General features: G+C 39.6%; 2 protein-coding genes across 8 annotated transcripts in view; one reads left to right on the forward strand and one right to left on the reverse strand.

Moving 5' to 3' along the window:
• Positions 1 to 912, forward strand: part of Eif5b (eukaryotic translation initiation factor 5B) — a 63,591-nt gene extending 62,679 nt beyond the window's left edge. Inside the window, exon 24 of the mRNA XM_090336507.1 lies at positions 231 to 912. Within this exon, the coding sequence (XP_090192633.1) occupies positions 231 to 338 (108 nt within the window). The 3' untranslated portion in view covers positions 339 to 912. The remainder of the gene's footprint in view (positions 1 to 230) is intronic.
• Positions 913 to 1,690: 778 nt separating this feature from the next.
• Positions 1,691 to 15,237, reverse strand: part of Rev1 (REV1 DNA directed polymerase) — a 66,526-nt gene continuing 52,979 nt past the window's right edge. For all 7 annotated transcript variants that reach the window (XM_090336502.1, XM_090336500.1, XM_090336501.1 and 4 more), the window contains 12 exons: positions 13,124 to 13,243; positions 9,068 to 9,288; positions 8,290 to 8,462; positions 6,545 to 6,647; positions 5,550 to 5,715; positions 5,031 to 5,233; positions 4,135 to 4,359; positions 3,681 to 3,801; positions 2,707 to 2,927; positions 2,467 to 2,623; positions 2,275 to 2,377; positions 1,691 to 2,076 (listed from right to left, as the gene is read on the reverse strand). In XM_090336502.1, the coding sequence (XP_090192628.1) occupies positions 1,965 to 2,076; positions 2,275 to 2,377; positions 2,467 to 2,623; positions 2,707 to 2,927; positions 3,681 to 3,801; positions 4,135 to 4,359; positions 5,031 to 5,233; positions 5,550 to 5,715; positions 6,545 to 6,647; positions 8,290 to 8,462; positions 9,068 to 9,288; positions 13,124 to 13,243 (1,925 nt within the window). In that variant the 3' untranslated portion in view covers positions 1,691 to 1,964. The remainder of the gene's footprint in view (positions 2,077 to 2,274; positions 2,378 to 2,466; positions 2,624 to 2,706; positions 2,928 to 3,680; positions 3,802 to 4,134; positions 4,360 to 5,030; positions 5,234 to 5,549; positions 5,716 to 6,544; positions 6,648 to 8,289; positions 8,463 to 9,067; positions 9,289 to 13,123; positions 13,244 to 15,237) is intronic.

A 15,237-nucleotide genomic window follows, 5' to 3' on the forward strand; every position in this document is an offset into this window, starting at 1 on the left:
TATAGTCTGACCTTGGAGAATGTTGGTGGAGCTAGGGCTTATCTGTGGAGTAGAGCACTTTGGACATCACCAGGACATAAGCTTCTAAGCTGTGATGTGGGTTCTGGTAACAGATGGGCATACACTGCCCTTCTTTGATTAGATCTTTAGTTACAATGCCTAAATTAAGGGGCCATTGGCACTTGGTTGTTAAAATTCTGTTCACCCTGTTTGTGCCTCGGGCATTACAGATCAGCCGGCAGTCCATTGATGCACTCAAAGACTGGTTCAGAGATGAAATGCAGAAGAGTGACTGGCAGCTTATTGTGGAACTGAAGAAAGTATTTGAAATCATCTAATTTTTCCACATGGGACAGGAAATGGAGTAAATTCAATATTATGTTGTAATATCACCAAGCCAAGAGAAAAAAAGGAACATAAGTATCTGGACACTGATGAACTTAGGTGTATAAAATGTTTTCCATGAGAAACCAAGAAACTTACACTGGTTTGACAGTGGTCAGTTAATGCGTCCCCACAGTTCCAGCGTGCCTGTTCACTTACCCCTTGCCCTAGCCTTCCCTACTTGGCTGCTGTTTTAAAGTTTGCCCTTCCCCAAATTGGGATTTTTACTACAAATCTAAAGCTCTTTCAATTTTATACTGATTAAATCAGTCCTGCAGTGTTTGATTAACTAAGCTTCTGCAGATTTTGTGATTCTTGGGACTTCTTTGACGTAACCAACACGTCTTTATGCATATTCCCGGTGATTTTTTTCCCAGCATTCTTCTGCCATATGCCCTTAGCAATTTTTTAAAAATAGCAAGTAAGACATTCTGGTATTTATCTGCTTTGTGTGAAACCATGGTGTAAAACATAGCTGGCTGCTTTTTATTGCTTGTGTAGTCCTGAGAGTTGGTTGTAATCCAATAAAGAAAACAGACATTGCAATAACAGTAAGCTCTGTTAGGCTTCCATGTCAGTGTAGCTTGTCGGCCTCCACACAGCTCAGTGTTCTCAGGCTGAGGATTTTCTCCATCATGCTCTTGTTCTGTGTGTGTGTGTGTGTGTGTGTGTGTTAGACCCACAGATTGTTCTCAGGGCTTTAAGCTCACTTGGCTTGCTTAAAAGTTGAGCCATGCCTCTAATTTTTTTTTCCATTTGGGCTGACTTCAAACCTCAGGTCTTTTGATGTCATTTTACTGAGTGCCTAGGATTATAGGTGTGAGCTAGTGGTGCCTGAAAGGACCTTGGTCTATTTTGTCCTAGAAAATTCCATGTTACAAGTTTTTGCAGGTATAATTTTGAAGCTAGTATTCCTGGTCTACATTCCTTTAAAGAAGAAACCTGTTGGATAGACCTGTAGACAGCCGAAGTCACTATGAATTGTTTGAGGAAAACTATTGTAAGTATTCACTAACAAAGAATTCCAAGTTGTTTTGATTGTCCCATACTGCTTAAAATTTGTAATCCCTCTTCAAGGGATAGAGCCAGCAATTTGACAGATATAATTTTCCCAGGAAAACCATGAAAGAAGGAAGCAGGATTTAGAAGCTTCACCCTTTATTCCAACAAGTAGATTGTTACAGGACCTCTCAGCATATTGAAAGCTTAGCACAAGAACCTGTAATGATCAAAAAAAAAAACCAAATACTTCCAGGTGGGGCATTTTTAAGTATAAGGATTCACAAAAAGGAGCCTGTACAAAATATACATACAGTTCTTTATTAAACAACTGTAAACACTTCACTGTAAAAATCCATAAAACTTTATAAACAAACATTTTGTAAATAGAATCTATGCTACAGTGAAAGAATTGACATAATTATTTACATGCAATACTGACAAATTTGGCACTTTTTGAAAGGAAATGTACAAAACACTTGCTTAAAAAGAAAACTAAGCATTACTATCATGCACTTTGCAAATACCTCACAAGCACTTATGGCACAGCTAGCAGAGGGCCCCAGGCTCCCTGGTAATATTTATGTAATTTTTAATGTGCTTCCATAAGTTTGTTGTAAAACCACCTGAACATTGTCAAGAATAAAGTCAAATGCCATATTCCAAACCGATTCAACCGATTGCTGCATCAACCTGCAGGTGGGAAAAGGAGTAACATGATTAGCACATTTCTCCTTCAAGGAGTGTTTTTGTATACATGTATTGTCATGTAGGCATTTCAAAAGTTGAGCTTAAACTAGAACACTTTTTTTAAAGGTTAAAGCATATGAAAATTACTAACCATTTTCAAGAGTAGCTTCCCCCCCCCTACAATGAAAATCCTGAGATTACCTTTTCATGTATTTTATAACTAGATCCAGTTTTTCCAAATCTTTTTCCTCAATAAGGTCAGTGCAGTATTTCACAACTTGTAGTATGTCTTCTTCCATTGGATCTAGGAGGAAAGAAAATCCTCAAATCACCTTTCAACATTCAAAGAGTTGGGAAAATGTGTCAATCACAGAACCATTGCATTGGGCCAACCTGAGATTGTAGTTATCCATTCTTTGAGCAATGTCTTCACATCATTGAATTCAATAGCTCCAGCTAAATTAGGTGATACGTGTCTAACATAGCTGGACTGTTCTGGCTGCAAACTATAAAGGCCTGGTACACCTGAACTGGAAGCAGACAATTCTTCCTGTTAATAGAAAGGACACAAGTGATAGTACATCTGCAGTAAGTACATGAAGCTCTAGTAAAGATCACCAATTTTAAAATTACCATAGGTTTCTCCCCAGCAGGTCCTTCATGCTTTAGGAACCCATCGATTAACTTCTGGGGACTCCCATAGGCTCCTGGTAGAATTTTTGAAGGACTGATAAGCAGCTTGGCTTTCAAGGGACTCTGCTGCATCTTTTGGGGGGAACTGATGGGTTTTTTCCTCTTCTTTTTCTTGTCTTTCACTGCTGCTGGCTTTAGCTGAAGTAAAGGATTCTTTGGCACTAAGGAGGGACAAAGGGATAATATGAATCTAAAGGTGCCATGAATTATTTCCTACAGCCAATGAAAACCCTCACAGTCTTATCAAACACCACCCCACAATCATCAGATAGCGAGTCATGAGCATCAGTGGCTCAGGACAGGCTCTAGAAATGTCTTTTATCCCAGTGCTGTCATGTTACTAGTTTGCAATGGATTAATCACAGAATTAAAAGAAAATCAGGCAAAATTCTCAGCTCCAACATTTTTTAAGAACTTAGCAATGAACTCAAGTCCCATTTGAGCCCTTGGTCATTTGGAGTTAAGGTGCCACCCAGTGGCTGGTGTGGCGTACATTTCTTCCACTTTGGAATTATGTATCACCAACTTGTTTTTGCTGATACTGGCATTGAACCACAATCACCCGATTTCTACATTTCAAGTAGCTAGGGCTACAAATTTAAACGACTTCACTTGTCTCAACCCTTAAATTATTGTTGTGGTGCTTAGTACTGAACCTAGCACATGCTTCACAAGTGCTCTGCTATGCCCCTGCTCCAGATTTTGTGTTTTGAATCTGTTCCTGGATTCAAGTAACCATCTCAATTGCCCATAACTGCACTGAAACATAGGCACTAAAATCCAACTTGGACTTACTAGTAACACAAATCCCAGCTGTGCTTTTGTTTGCTTCAGATATTCTCCAGGATTCACAGCTTTTAGTAAGACCCACACAACAGTGATGCCATCGCCTTTTTTGGTAACTGGCCACTTACCAGATGTACTGGCTGACTGCTGGTGAGAAGTAGCCTCTCCTTGCCTCTGTCTTTGATCATATGCTGCTTTCAGCTCCTTTTGAAGGTCAGCAGGAAGGGCAGCAAACACCTCAGGGTCTACCTAGTGAGGACAAAGTCAAATATTATATGGCTTTATTTTTTTACAAAGTAGATTTTGTTTTCAAATAATACTTTTCAGATATGTATAGTCTATAGTCTAATATGAGCTTTGACTAGGGACTTTATAGGTACAGCAGTCACTAGCAAATTATTTAGAACAAGACTCAGTAGGAACAAATGTTACCACGTCCTGTATGAATACAGCTCCACTATATTAGGGTCCCATGTCTCAGAGATCTGAGGGCAGATACTCATGTACATCTTTCTCAAACAGATTCGTCAACAGCTTCCCCCTCTACACACAGCACTACCTGGTATGAACTAGTCAAAGTACCTGTGAAAATGCTGGAAGAGCAATAACATTTATTCCTGTGTCACTAATGGATTCTTGAGGCATTTGCAACAAAACTGTCCCAACTGGTTGAGGCAAAATTCCTGTATTACAACCATTTACTAGTTCTTTCTTTTTGTCACCGTGTGGTTCTCCTTGTATAGCACAAACTTGTTTAATTTGTTCTCGGAGATCAGGAGGAAGTGCTTCCAAAACAGACTCATCAAGCTATAATAAATACCAAGCACGAATTTGAAGGTAAGTGTGTTGGACTCAAGGGACAGGCTATCTTCCATTCCCTCCCTCCCCCAGCCAGCACATCTTTGAAACAATTGCCTTGTACCTTGGAAAGCTGAGGTAATATGGAGGCTATAGGTAAGTGTACATAGATCAATTCCACAACATTAGGTAAATCCAGACTCACAGGCTATCTGCACTTCTATAGCAGAATCTTCTGAATGGTCAGGTCCTGCCTGTTTGAGCTCCATTACCATGAACTATGTGACCATTTATTGTAATACAATTAAGAATTAGCCCTTTCCCTGTAAGCATTTTTACCATCTCTTTTCAGGCCTTTTGCCACATAGGAGAATTGGAGGGGTGGCAGACTTTACCCACAGAGATTAAGAATGGTGTCCTTATTTCCAAGGACCCAAGGATGGCAATATGGTTTTTGCAGCATCCATTGTTATAAGTTTCACTGTAAGCAACATGAGGTTTCTAATTTACTACAGAGCTATTGTGTTGAATAGGATTCATACCATTACTAATATGACAGTGGCAAAGGCCTCGAGCTATGTCTTCACAACCTGTGAGACTAACAATTCAGCAATGAGTAGTTATTAAGTGTTCTCTTCAGCTGTAGACCAGTTTTGTCATAAGGAATAAAACATATATACCTGGGAAGGAGATGGGACCTCTATACTTAGATTAAGTCTTGATTGTACACTGACAGGAGAATGCAGACCATTGCATTTCCTTGGAGACTCGACTTTGTTATTGTCAGCACTAACATTTGCTGTCAGATGTGTAGGAAACGATGGCAAGAATGTGCCATTTCTAGAAGCAGGAGGTATTTCCAGATCCACTGCAGCCACAAATACTGCAACAATAGAAAAGCACATTAATGGTGTTATTCCTCCACTCACTTGGTTGATCATGCTGAAAAATGTAAACCTTGGTGCTTAGGAACATAGCTTACTGGTAGAGTGCTCGCCTAGCATGAAGCCCTGGTGGATTCCTGGATGCTGTGGCTCAAGTGGCAGGGCGCTAGACTTGAGCAAAAAGTGTCCAAGGACAGTGCCCGGAGTTGAAGCCCCAGGAGCAACAAAAACCCCCAAAATACAGACACAACCATGCCAGTCAGTACTTTCCTAAGGATATAAACATTGAAACAAACCATCTTGATAGCTACCAACCTTCCTTTTGCTGCTCTTCTGTGGGTTTCTTTGCTTTCTGAGCTTGGAAAAAATCACGGACAGTGTGTGACCCACCAGAGAAGTGGCTTGTCTGAACAGATTGGCGACTGGAACTCATGGAAGTGTTTGGATTAGCTGGAGTCAACTGATTCACTTGAATCCCAACCTAGAAGTAAAGACAAGTAGAGGTGGACTAAAGTAAAAATAACCAAATTTCTCAGCTCATTTTATTGCTGTAGAATAAAAGTAATAAACAGATTTTTGTATGACTCCTTACAAAAACCATGTTATGAGCCATTCCCTCTTATTTCGTCTATATACTCACATTTTCAACTTAGAAAATCTGGGCCACTGATGTGCTAAGAAACAATGAATGGGTTTTGGTTGGTCTAGGTCTTGAACTCTGGGGCCTGGGAACTGTCGAGCTCTTCAGCTTAAGGCTAGTGCTCTACACCTACTTGAGTAACAGCACCATTTCTGGTGGTTAATTATAAAGAGTCACATTCTCATACCTGGCTTTGAGCCATGGGTAGACGTTCAAAATTCAAGATCAGCCTCACAAGCAAAGACATAGAAACCTGAGGAAATAGCTAAAGTGAAAACATTGAAAATGTGGCTCAAGTGCAAGGCCTTAAGTTCAAATCCTAAATCCTACCCCCCAAAAGAGAGGTCTTCTTAGTATGGAGGTAGGTGGCCTTGATTTCAACCTCTACCACCTAGTCCTAGTGTGTGTAAACATGACACCAAGTAAAAGGGGGTGGGGGAAGGATGACCACTAGTATCTTATACCATAGTACTCATGGGACAAGTCCAACACTATCTTCTCATGAGAACACAATCCTCTATAAAGATTGCCTCTCAGAATAGCAATCAAAAGTTTGACACGACAGCTAGTGTATAAAAACAGCCCCATGTGCCCATGGGGTCGTCTGTACACAAGCATGTAGCAGCATCAAAATCTGATTAAAAAAATGATTTAAGAATTATTTACTTACCCCCCTCATATCTGAAATGTTAATTTTCATTGTATGGAACATGTTTAGTGTAGCTTTCCCAATGATTTTTGCACTGTCAGTTGCCTGGTCAAGAGTTACAGTCCTGTAAATGATAGAATTATTTTGTTTTAAACAACACATTCTATGCAGACCTATTTGTAAGTACCTCAATAGTACAGAAATTATAGTAAAGTTTATGGAAACAAAAGGGGTTTATAAGAAACACTACCATACATTCACTAGCAGCAAAGAGTTAAGACACTGAAGGGTTGTTCAAAAACGTTTTAGTTAATTCGTATTAAAACTTGGCAATCAACACATAAATCTATGTACCACAATGATTTAGATTCTAAAAGCACTTTTAAATAATGTATTAAAGATGAATTCTCTATTGCTTTCCATTATATTTAAAGGTGACAAAAAGTACGGTGATACAACCACAATTAACATGACCTTATATAAGACACATCTTTAGGCCAGCACTACCAGGCAACAAAACCACACAGAACTCAACCTTTAGGGTCATTTGGGCTAGATAAAAGCGGGGGTGGGAGGGGGGAGTTTGGCCTAGTGGTATAGTGCTTGCCTTGCATGCACGAAGACCTGGGTTCGATTTCTAGGTACCACATACATAGCAAAAAGCCAGAAGTGGTGCTGAGGCTCAAGTGGTAGAGCTCTAGCCTTGAGAAAGTCCAAGGACAAGGTTCAGGCCCTGAGCTCAAGCCCAGGACTAGCCAAAAAAAAAAAAAAAAAAAAACTAGGACCCCAAACAAATGCTATCAGTTTCAGAGATGTTAGGCTTTTCGCAAAGATTATACTAACTGAAGTTTATACAAATAGCTTTTTAAAGTGCCATATGTAATCTTGGGGGCCGAGAGTTTGGCCTAGTGGTGGAGTACTTGCCTAGCATGCACGAAGACCCTGCTTTGATTCCTTGGTACCCCCACATATATAGCAAAAAGCCCGAAGTGGTGCTAAGGCTCAAGTGGTAGAGCTCTAGCCTTGAGAAAGTCCAAGGACAGTGCTCAAGCCCAGGACTAGCAAAAAAAAGAAAAAAAAAATAAAGTGCCATATGTAATCTTCTGGTAAAGTTGCAGTTAAGTTTTTCAAAAACCATAACATGCTCCTTGGTCTGCCTGAAAACTCCAAGCAAAGACTGCCAGAAGGACAGAGTCCAGTGCTGCTATGGTTTTCTTCCCCTAAGGCTCGAACCTTGATCATTAGTTATTTTGGGAGTAGGGGACTTGAAGAGTTGTGTATGGTAAGTGATTAGGTCATGGCACTGCTTTTGGAAGGAACCGATAGGTTTCTTGTTAGGCCCTGGTTAGATCTCAAGAAAATGTTAATTCTCAATAGCCCCATATTGGCTGGGGGCATTGATAAAGTGGTAGAATACTTGAAAGTGTGAGGCCATGCTGTCCCCCCCAAAAAGGTAGTATAAATCATCAACCTAGGGCTCTCTGAGCTCCTGTTTCACCTTCTGATCTGTCTTAGCATATGTTCTTGTCTTCATACATAAGCTCTTTAGGACTTTGGGTAAAAAACGTTTATATGGTATCCACCTTGATATATTTTGATATAACACAAATTGAAATGTAACTAACAATGACCTTAGGCTGAAGCCTGGCTCTACACAATATTAAGTAACTTAGTGTGTCACACCTGTAAACTGTTATTTACCTAACTATCCATTGATTTTCTATAAGCTGCAATACCTACGCCAAAACAGAATTTACCAATATTACCTGGCAATGTTATCACAAATTCCATGGCCTCCAAATTTTGCAGTTTCTACAGGAGCCCCTGGTTTTCGCACCATGATTTTGAGAGTCACACGTTTACCCTTCATTCCAGCAGCTTCAAGTCGTCTTTGAATTTCTTCTGAAAGACTCAAAAGGAAAGCTTCTGCCTCTTTTGGCTACAGAAAGATAAACTTGACTAAGTTCCAGATATATATCCAAATATATATTCAGAAGTAAATACAATTGTCTGAGTCACTATTTTCTAGATGAATTAGTTGAAACTTTTAACAGCTTTTTTTTTTTTACAAAAAAGCCTTTTTTGTCTTCCCTTTATCAGAAAATTAGTCATTATAAAAAACAATTAACTGATCAATTAAAAAATTTAATGTTTACCATCTTTCCCCAAAGATCTGAGTTTCCTCAATCTTTTATGTGTCTCTCCCCTGTCGTATAAATACGTTGTAAAGGCGCTACAAACATCGTGCTTTAAGATTTAATTTAAGCATCAAGTCACAGGTAACTAGGTAAATGTCACTATGTAATACAGAATGAACACAAGACAAAAATCTGTTACAAAGGCTGAGAGCGTGGCCTAGTGGTAGAGTACTTGCCTTGCATGCATGAAGCCCTGGGTTTGATTCCGAGGTACCATATACACAGAAAAAAACCAGATGTGGTAGAGCTCTGCCCTTGAGGAAAACCCCAAGGACAGTGCTCAGGCCCTTAGTTCAAGCCCCAGGACTGAACAGGAAAGAAAAAAAAAAAAGGTATACAAACATACCTGAGTAAACCTTATTCCATAGTTGATTTCAGCTGAAATAGATTTTCTTTCCTTTTCGGTTCGAACTGGTCTATCGTCCAAACCGCGGCAGAATCTATAAAGCATCTGACCAGTTTTGGGACCAAATTCTTTTTGGAGTTTTGCCATGGTCATGTACTGCAAGTCTCCACAAGTTCTTACACCCAAAGAAGTTAACTTAGATTCCATTGAACGTCCAACTCCTGGCAAGGGAATGTCATCTCTTTTAATTATGAAGGATAAACTATAACTTTATCTTCTTTTGCTTGCCTAAGTCCAAAAAATATTACTTGCTATTGTATTGTCTTGACCTAAAAAAATCAAGATTTCTAACCAATCCACAAATTGATAGAAAGTATCTACCCCTCCCCTTACTGTACTCCTTTCACCTTTTCTTTCCTTCCCTCTTTTTAAAGCAATAGTGAAGACTGAACTGAGGGTTTCAAGTGTTCTAGGACTTTGAGCTATGTTCCAAGTTCAGGTGAATTAATTTTCTCAGAGTCTCTCAGAGCGATGGTATGAATCCTGGACTTGCATGCATGCCCTCCACACTCCTGGCCTGTTAGAACAGGGTTCTGACAAGTTCTGCTTTCAGTTTCCGGGGAGGGTGTCTTGGTTTTGTTCAATCAAAGTGGTTAAACAGATATGCACATCTAAAATGCAATTAAGAATCTTTACTATTTAAAATGGTTCCCTACCATTAAGTATTTTTCACCAATAAAGAAAAGACCAGGTGTATTTCTGGTCTTCTATATATTATCCAAAGAGCTCAGAGTACAGTTTGCTCAATGTTGTTATGGCCATCAGTGGCGTGTGTTTTCTCAGTCCAGGTCAACCTCTGTAAACATTAATGACACAAATGTTCAGAGTTCACATCAAGTTTACAAAAAAGTCATATGGCATGGTCAAGCCAAAATGGTTGGTTTACTCCCTATTAAAATTAGATGAAAGGTATTAAGGGAGCTGGCTTCCCTTGGTACCATTTAAGTCAAATCAACAGGCAAATAACACCATAATTCCAAGTTAACAACAAAACATACCAGAATTTTAATTTTTCAAGTAGCAACTAAGAGAAGACAAATCGCAAGTAAAGGCAAACATAGTGAAGATATTTGAGAGGCCTTTTGGGGGGGGGGAGAATAGCTCCCCTTTCTACTACTGGTGCTTTGCTACTCACTGACAAGAGCCAATCTATTCCAACATACTGCATGTTCAGAAAGAAGCAATCATGGGTAAGAACTTACTTGTAGGGTATCTTGAATATACTAGAGGTAGTCTTAGTAAACATAATTAAATTGAACTGACCTCTAGGGAAGAAAAGTAGTTTTCTCCATAGAAAACTCATATGGGGAAATGAAACATATGCAGTGGAAGGAAGGAAGCCCCTGGGACAGACCTTTGAACACAGACCTTTGTGCTTTTAGTTCTGCTTTTTAGACATCTGCCATTTAGGCCACATCTCCAGTCCTCATTAGTTTGAATGGGGCTGGAAAATTTGGAGCAAGCACAAGTGATTAGGATTAATCTCTACAGACAAAAAAGTTCAAATGGAGTTCAGCCATTTAGAAGGGGGAAAAAAGCAGATTAGAAATATCTGCAGAAGAAAGATGTGGAAGCTCCTGTTCAACTAACATTTGTACCTATTCTTGAGGGCAACTCTAGATAGATTAAGAACAGCATTAACATCCCAAATGTGGCCGGCTTTAACACTGACAAGGAGGAGTAAAGTTTCAAAGAGCAGACCAAAGACCCACCTACTTAATAGGCTGTCCTTAAGAACTTCTAGGGTGATGGAAACATTTGTGTCTACTCATTCCAAATCAGTAGGTATTTACTTATGACAGCTGGGCATATGAAATGAAGCCCATGCAAGTAAGGAACTGAATTAACTCTAAATGTTATTACCTATACCCAGATATTTGCTACCATATTAGTGTAGACAGGTGCCTATGAACTGGTGTGTGCTTGGGGTATTTCTGAGAAATATGAGTTGATAACCACTGACTGGATGCACAAACCCAAGACTATCAGGACAACGCGCAGAGTCCTTACTAGTCTAATGGTTCTTGCACAAGGTCAAGAGCTTTGCAAAGAACACACAGGGAAATAGTTCTTTTGAAACAAGTGTTTGAGAATGCTCTTTTATTAGCCTCAGGGAGGAGGATAATCAGTTCAAGACCAGTCTGGGCTACATAGCAAGTTCAAAGCCAGTCTAGGACGCAAGTCTAAAAGGAGTTTTTCAAACTAAGAAACAAATGAAGGTGAATGGTAAAATTACTAGATCAAAAACCTAGAAATGCTTTTCTATTTTTAAAAACATTACCAAATCACTAGGCAGTGACTTCCAATTAGTGTGCCTTCTCAAAACTCCTTTGTTGAGGTTCTAACAATACAAAGTCCTATGGGTACACCCTAAGCCCATATGACACTTGTCCTTAAGAAAATAGAAAATGGATTATAATAAGGAATGGTGGCTGATGACTCAGGAGACTGAGATATGAGGATTGTAGTTCAAAGCCAACCAAGCAGGAAAGTATGTGAGATTTGTTATCTTCAATGAGCCATTTTGGGGGGGAGGGACTGCAAGCAAAGCTGTGACTCAAATGGTAGCATCCTAGCCTTGGACAAAACAACAAAAAAATCCCACAAGACAGTGCCTTGGCCTGTTCAAGATTCAGGACCGGCATGGTGGGAAAGAAGTCTTACTTCATATTTCTGACATTAGTATATCATTGTACAATATTTACTTGGTTTTAAGGAATATTTAAACTTGTTTGACATTAGGGCCCATAACACATTTCTAAGGCAGATCATATATACTTGGAATAAAACCATTTGTGACGACAAACCTATAACACCAGCTACACAGAGGCAGAGATTATAATGAATTTAGCTTGTGTTCAGCTCAAACAAAAAGACTACATCTAAAACAAGTATAGTACGTATAGCACATCTGCTATACCATCTGCATAGAAAACAGGAGAACTATAGGACGTGCTAGGTTAAAGAGAGAGACCTATCTAAAAAATAATGAAAGTAAGAAGACTGGGGTTTGTGGCTTAACAGGTAGTATGCCTGCTTGGCAAGAGATCTTACTATAAAGTTCAATAGAGCAAAAATAAAGTGTTGGGCCAGGAGTTTGGCCTAGCGGTAGAGTGCTTGCCTAGCATGCACAAAGGCCTGGGTTCGATTCCTCAGTATCACATACATAGAAAAAAGCTGGAAGTGGTGCTGTGGCTCAAGTGGTAGAGCTCTAGCCTTAAGGAAAATTCCAAGGACAGTGTTCAGGCCCTGAGTTCAAGGCCCACAACTGGCCAAAAAATTAAAAAAATAAAAATAAACAGTGTTAGGGACAGAACCCAAGTAACCTGTACCCACGACTAGCACCTAACTATGAATGGAAAAGTTACCTCTTAAAAGTTTGGCTAGTTCAGTTATGCCTATTAAAAGAATAGAAAATAATCTTACTATGTTCCTTTTATGACTATTACTTAGAATGTCTGATTTTGCTGCATAAAAAATACAGTCAAATCCATTAGCTACAAAACTAAAACACAATGGGCTGGGAGGTTGCCCCAAGAAAAGAGTGCTTGCCTACCATGCATGAAGACCTGGGTTTGATTCCTAGGTACCATATATATAAAAAAGGCTGAAGTGGTACTGTGATTCAAGCACTTGAATCACTAGCCTTGAGAAAAAAGCCCAAGGACAGTGCTCAACCCTGAGTTCAAGCCCCAGGACTGGCAAAAAACCTAAAACACAAAGACTTGATAAATTAAAAACTTATTCAAATTTGGGTTTTGATGGCACAATATATTTTTATTTTATTTTATGTGGAGATAAATCCAACCTTGAGCATATACATCTATAATCCCAGCAGTTGGAAGGCTAAGATTTCAAAGGTGAAACCTAGGCCTAGGTTATGGAACAAGACTGTTTTCAAAATCAAACAACATCTGTATGTATAATATATAAATTATGAAATGCCCGTATAAATGTCTTCAGTAAACATTCAATAAATGAGAGACTAGGTCTTGCCTGGTAGATTAGTAACTAGCTGGCCTCGGATAAAATCATCCACTTCATCTGGCTGTAGGTGGTACTGTCCGTCTGGTTTTGCTTTTCTAGTTGCCATTCTAGCCAGGAGAATATTAGAACCTATAAAATTAAAAGAGAAAAAATAATTAAATATCCACCATTATTTAAATTTTTGAACATATTTACACACAAATTACCTATCAGGCTTATAAAAAGAATGAAAATAGTTTTGACTGTTTCACACTACTGCCTCATTAAATATTCCAAGCTAGAGCCAACTCGATTTGCCATGATCCCTTTTTGGTCTGAAGAATGGTGGTCACAGGAATTATGTTAGGAATGAGGGAAATGTAACTACAGCCTAGAGAAACAGAAAGCCAAAAGAACCAGAGCTGAGGACAGGATGATGCTGAGCTCAATAGTCTTTGAAACAGATGAAGATGGTTAGTGCGCACAAGCGAAGAATCACTGGGAAGAATCAAAGTGTGAACTACAGCTGTCTACTGTGAGGTGGAACTCAAGTGAGGAAGATTTCAGAATGACACAAGACCTGTATCAAGGACATTCAGACAGAATACAGATTCATGTCCACACAAAGGTTTGTTTTCTTTTTTTAAAGTAGACTATCTTTTGATATTTTGACAACTAAATTTCTTGCTGGCTGTTAGGAGGTCATTAGTACATGACTGTAACCTGTCTCATGGCATGTTAAAGCAGCAGTGTCTCAAGGGTTGAGGCCACCCTGTGCTACTGAATTATACAAGGCCCTATCTCATAAATGAACCAAAAAACAAAAACCACAACAACAAACTTTTGCAGACCCAGCAAAGACATTCTGCCCCTTCAGGACAAGCTACTGTCCAAGGATAGTAAACCATTTACTTGGAAGCAATGTATCTCACCTAACAGGATAGCCATTTCTAACCACCATCTTATCAAACAACTTCACATTAGGCTGACATTCCCTCTTCTCCTTTAAGTGATCCCAGTGTAAGGTACCAGACTCTTAAGAAATCTACCTAAAAACTAAACCCTGCTAAGATTACTCAAGCTAGCCTAAACAGTTTACTGTACCCTGCCCTACCTTTGGAAACTCCAATGAAACCTTTGCCCTGGTATTTCTGCTTTTCCTCCTTCTTTCCCCTGCCCATGTTCATCCTAGTGTTTTCCTCCCTGGGTCTAAACAAAGTGGAAGTGATCATTTCAATGGCATTTGCCTACAGAATCACCCTTGGAAGTTGCATAGATATGAGACTGAAATTTGGGGGAGGAGGGCAGTGGAGAAAAAGGGCTGTTGAATCGGGAGAGAACAACAGCTTGACACGATGAGCAACCTCAGTGCTATCCCTGCCTACCAAAACTACAGCATACAGTACTGCAGTAACAAATGGGCTTTACTCCAGAAAAAGACAAAGAGGGGAGGAATTTTGGCAGAAGGTCTGGTAAGTAGAGGAAGAAAAAGATGGTGTAAGAAGCTTAAGTGTCACAGAATCTCAGAGGGAACTGCTCCAAGAGTCACTCACAGTCTCCTCACAGTGAGGAGGACAAGTGATGGGAAGTTCAATGCTCAAACCAGAATGGAGCTGGGCATGGTGGCTCATGCCTGTAATCCTTGCTACTGAGGAGGCTGAGATCTGAGGATCAAGGTTCAAAGTCAGCCTGGGCACAAAATGAGAGACTCTTAACTCCAATTAATCTCTAGAAAATGGGAAGTGGGACTTAGCTCCAGGATAGGGTGGTAGCCTTGAACTGAAGAGCTCAGGGACAGTGCCCAGGCCCAGTAAAGCCCCAGGACCCACAAAGAACAAACAAACAAAAAACCCAGGAGTGAGGAAACTAGACTCACTAAGCTCACTCTGTGTATGAGAGACAGTAACACACACACTTTCAGCACTGACAAAAACACTTATTCTCTATCCTTATTTACTGGAATAATAAGACTCAAACTAAACTCCAAAACAGGTATCACCATTCTGCTGATACATATGTATCACCCCCTCTCCCACATTTATCTAGGATGACAAGAGCACTCAGCTATCTGTTGAGAAGTGTAGTAGACTTTTTTCTTTCTGTCTGGCCTCAAACTACAGTCTCAGTCTTAAAAATAGCTAGTA

Source organism: Megascapheus bottae, chromosome 7, assembly GCF_031878675.1.
Source record: "Megascapheus bottae isolate mThoBot1 chromosome 7, mThoBot2.hap1, whole genome shotgun sequence".
In the NCBI taxonomy this organism is placed as follows: domain Eukaryota; kingdom Metazoa; phylum Chordata; class Mammalia; order Rodentia; family Geomyidae; genus Megascapheus; species Megascapheus bottae.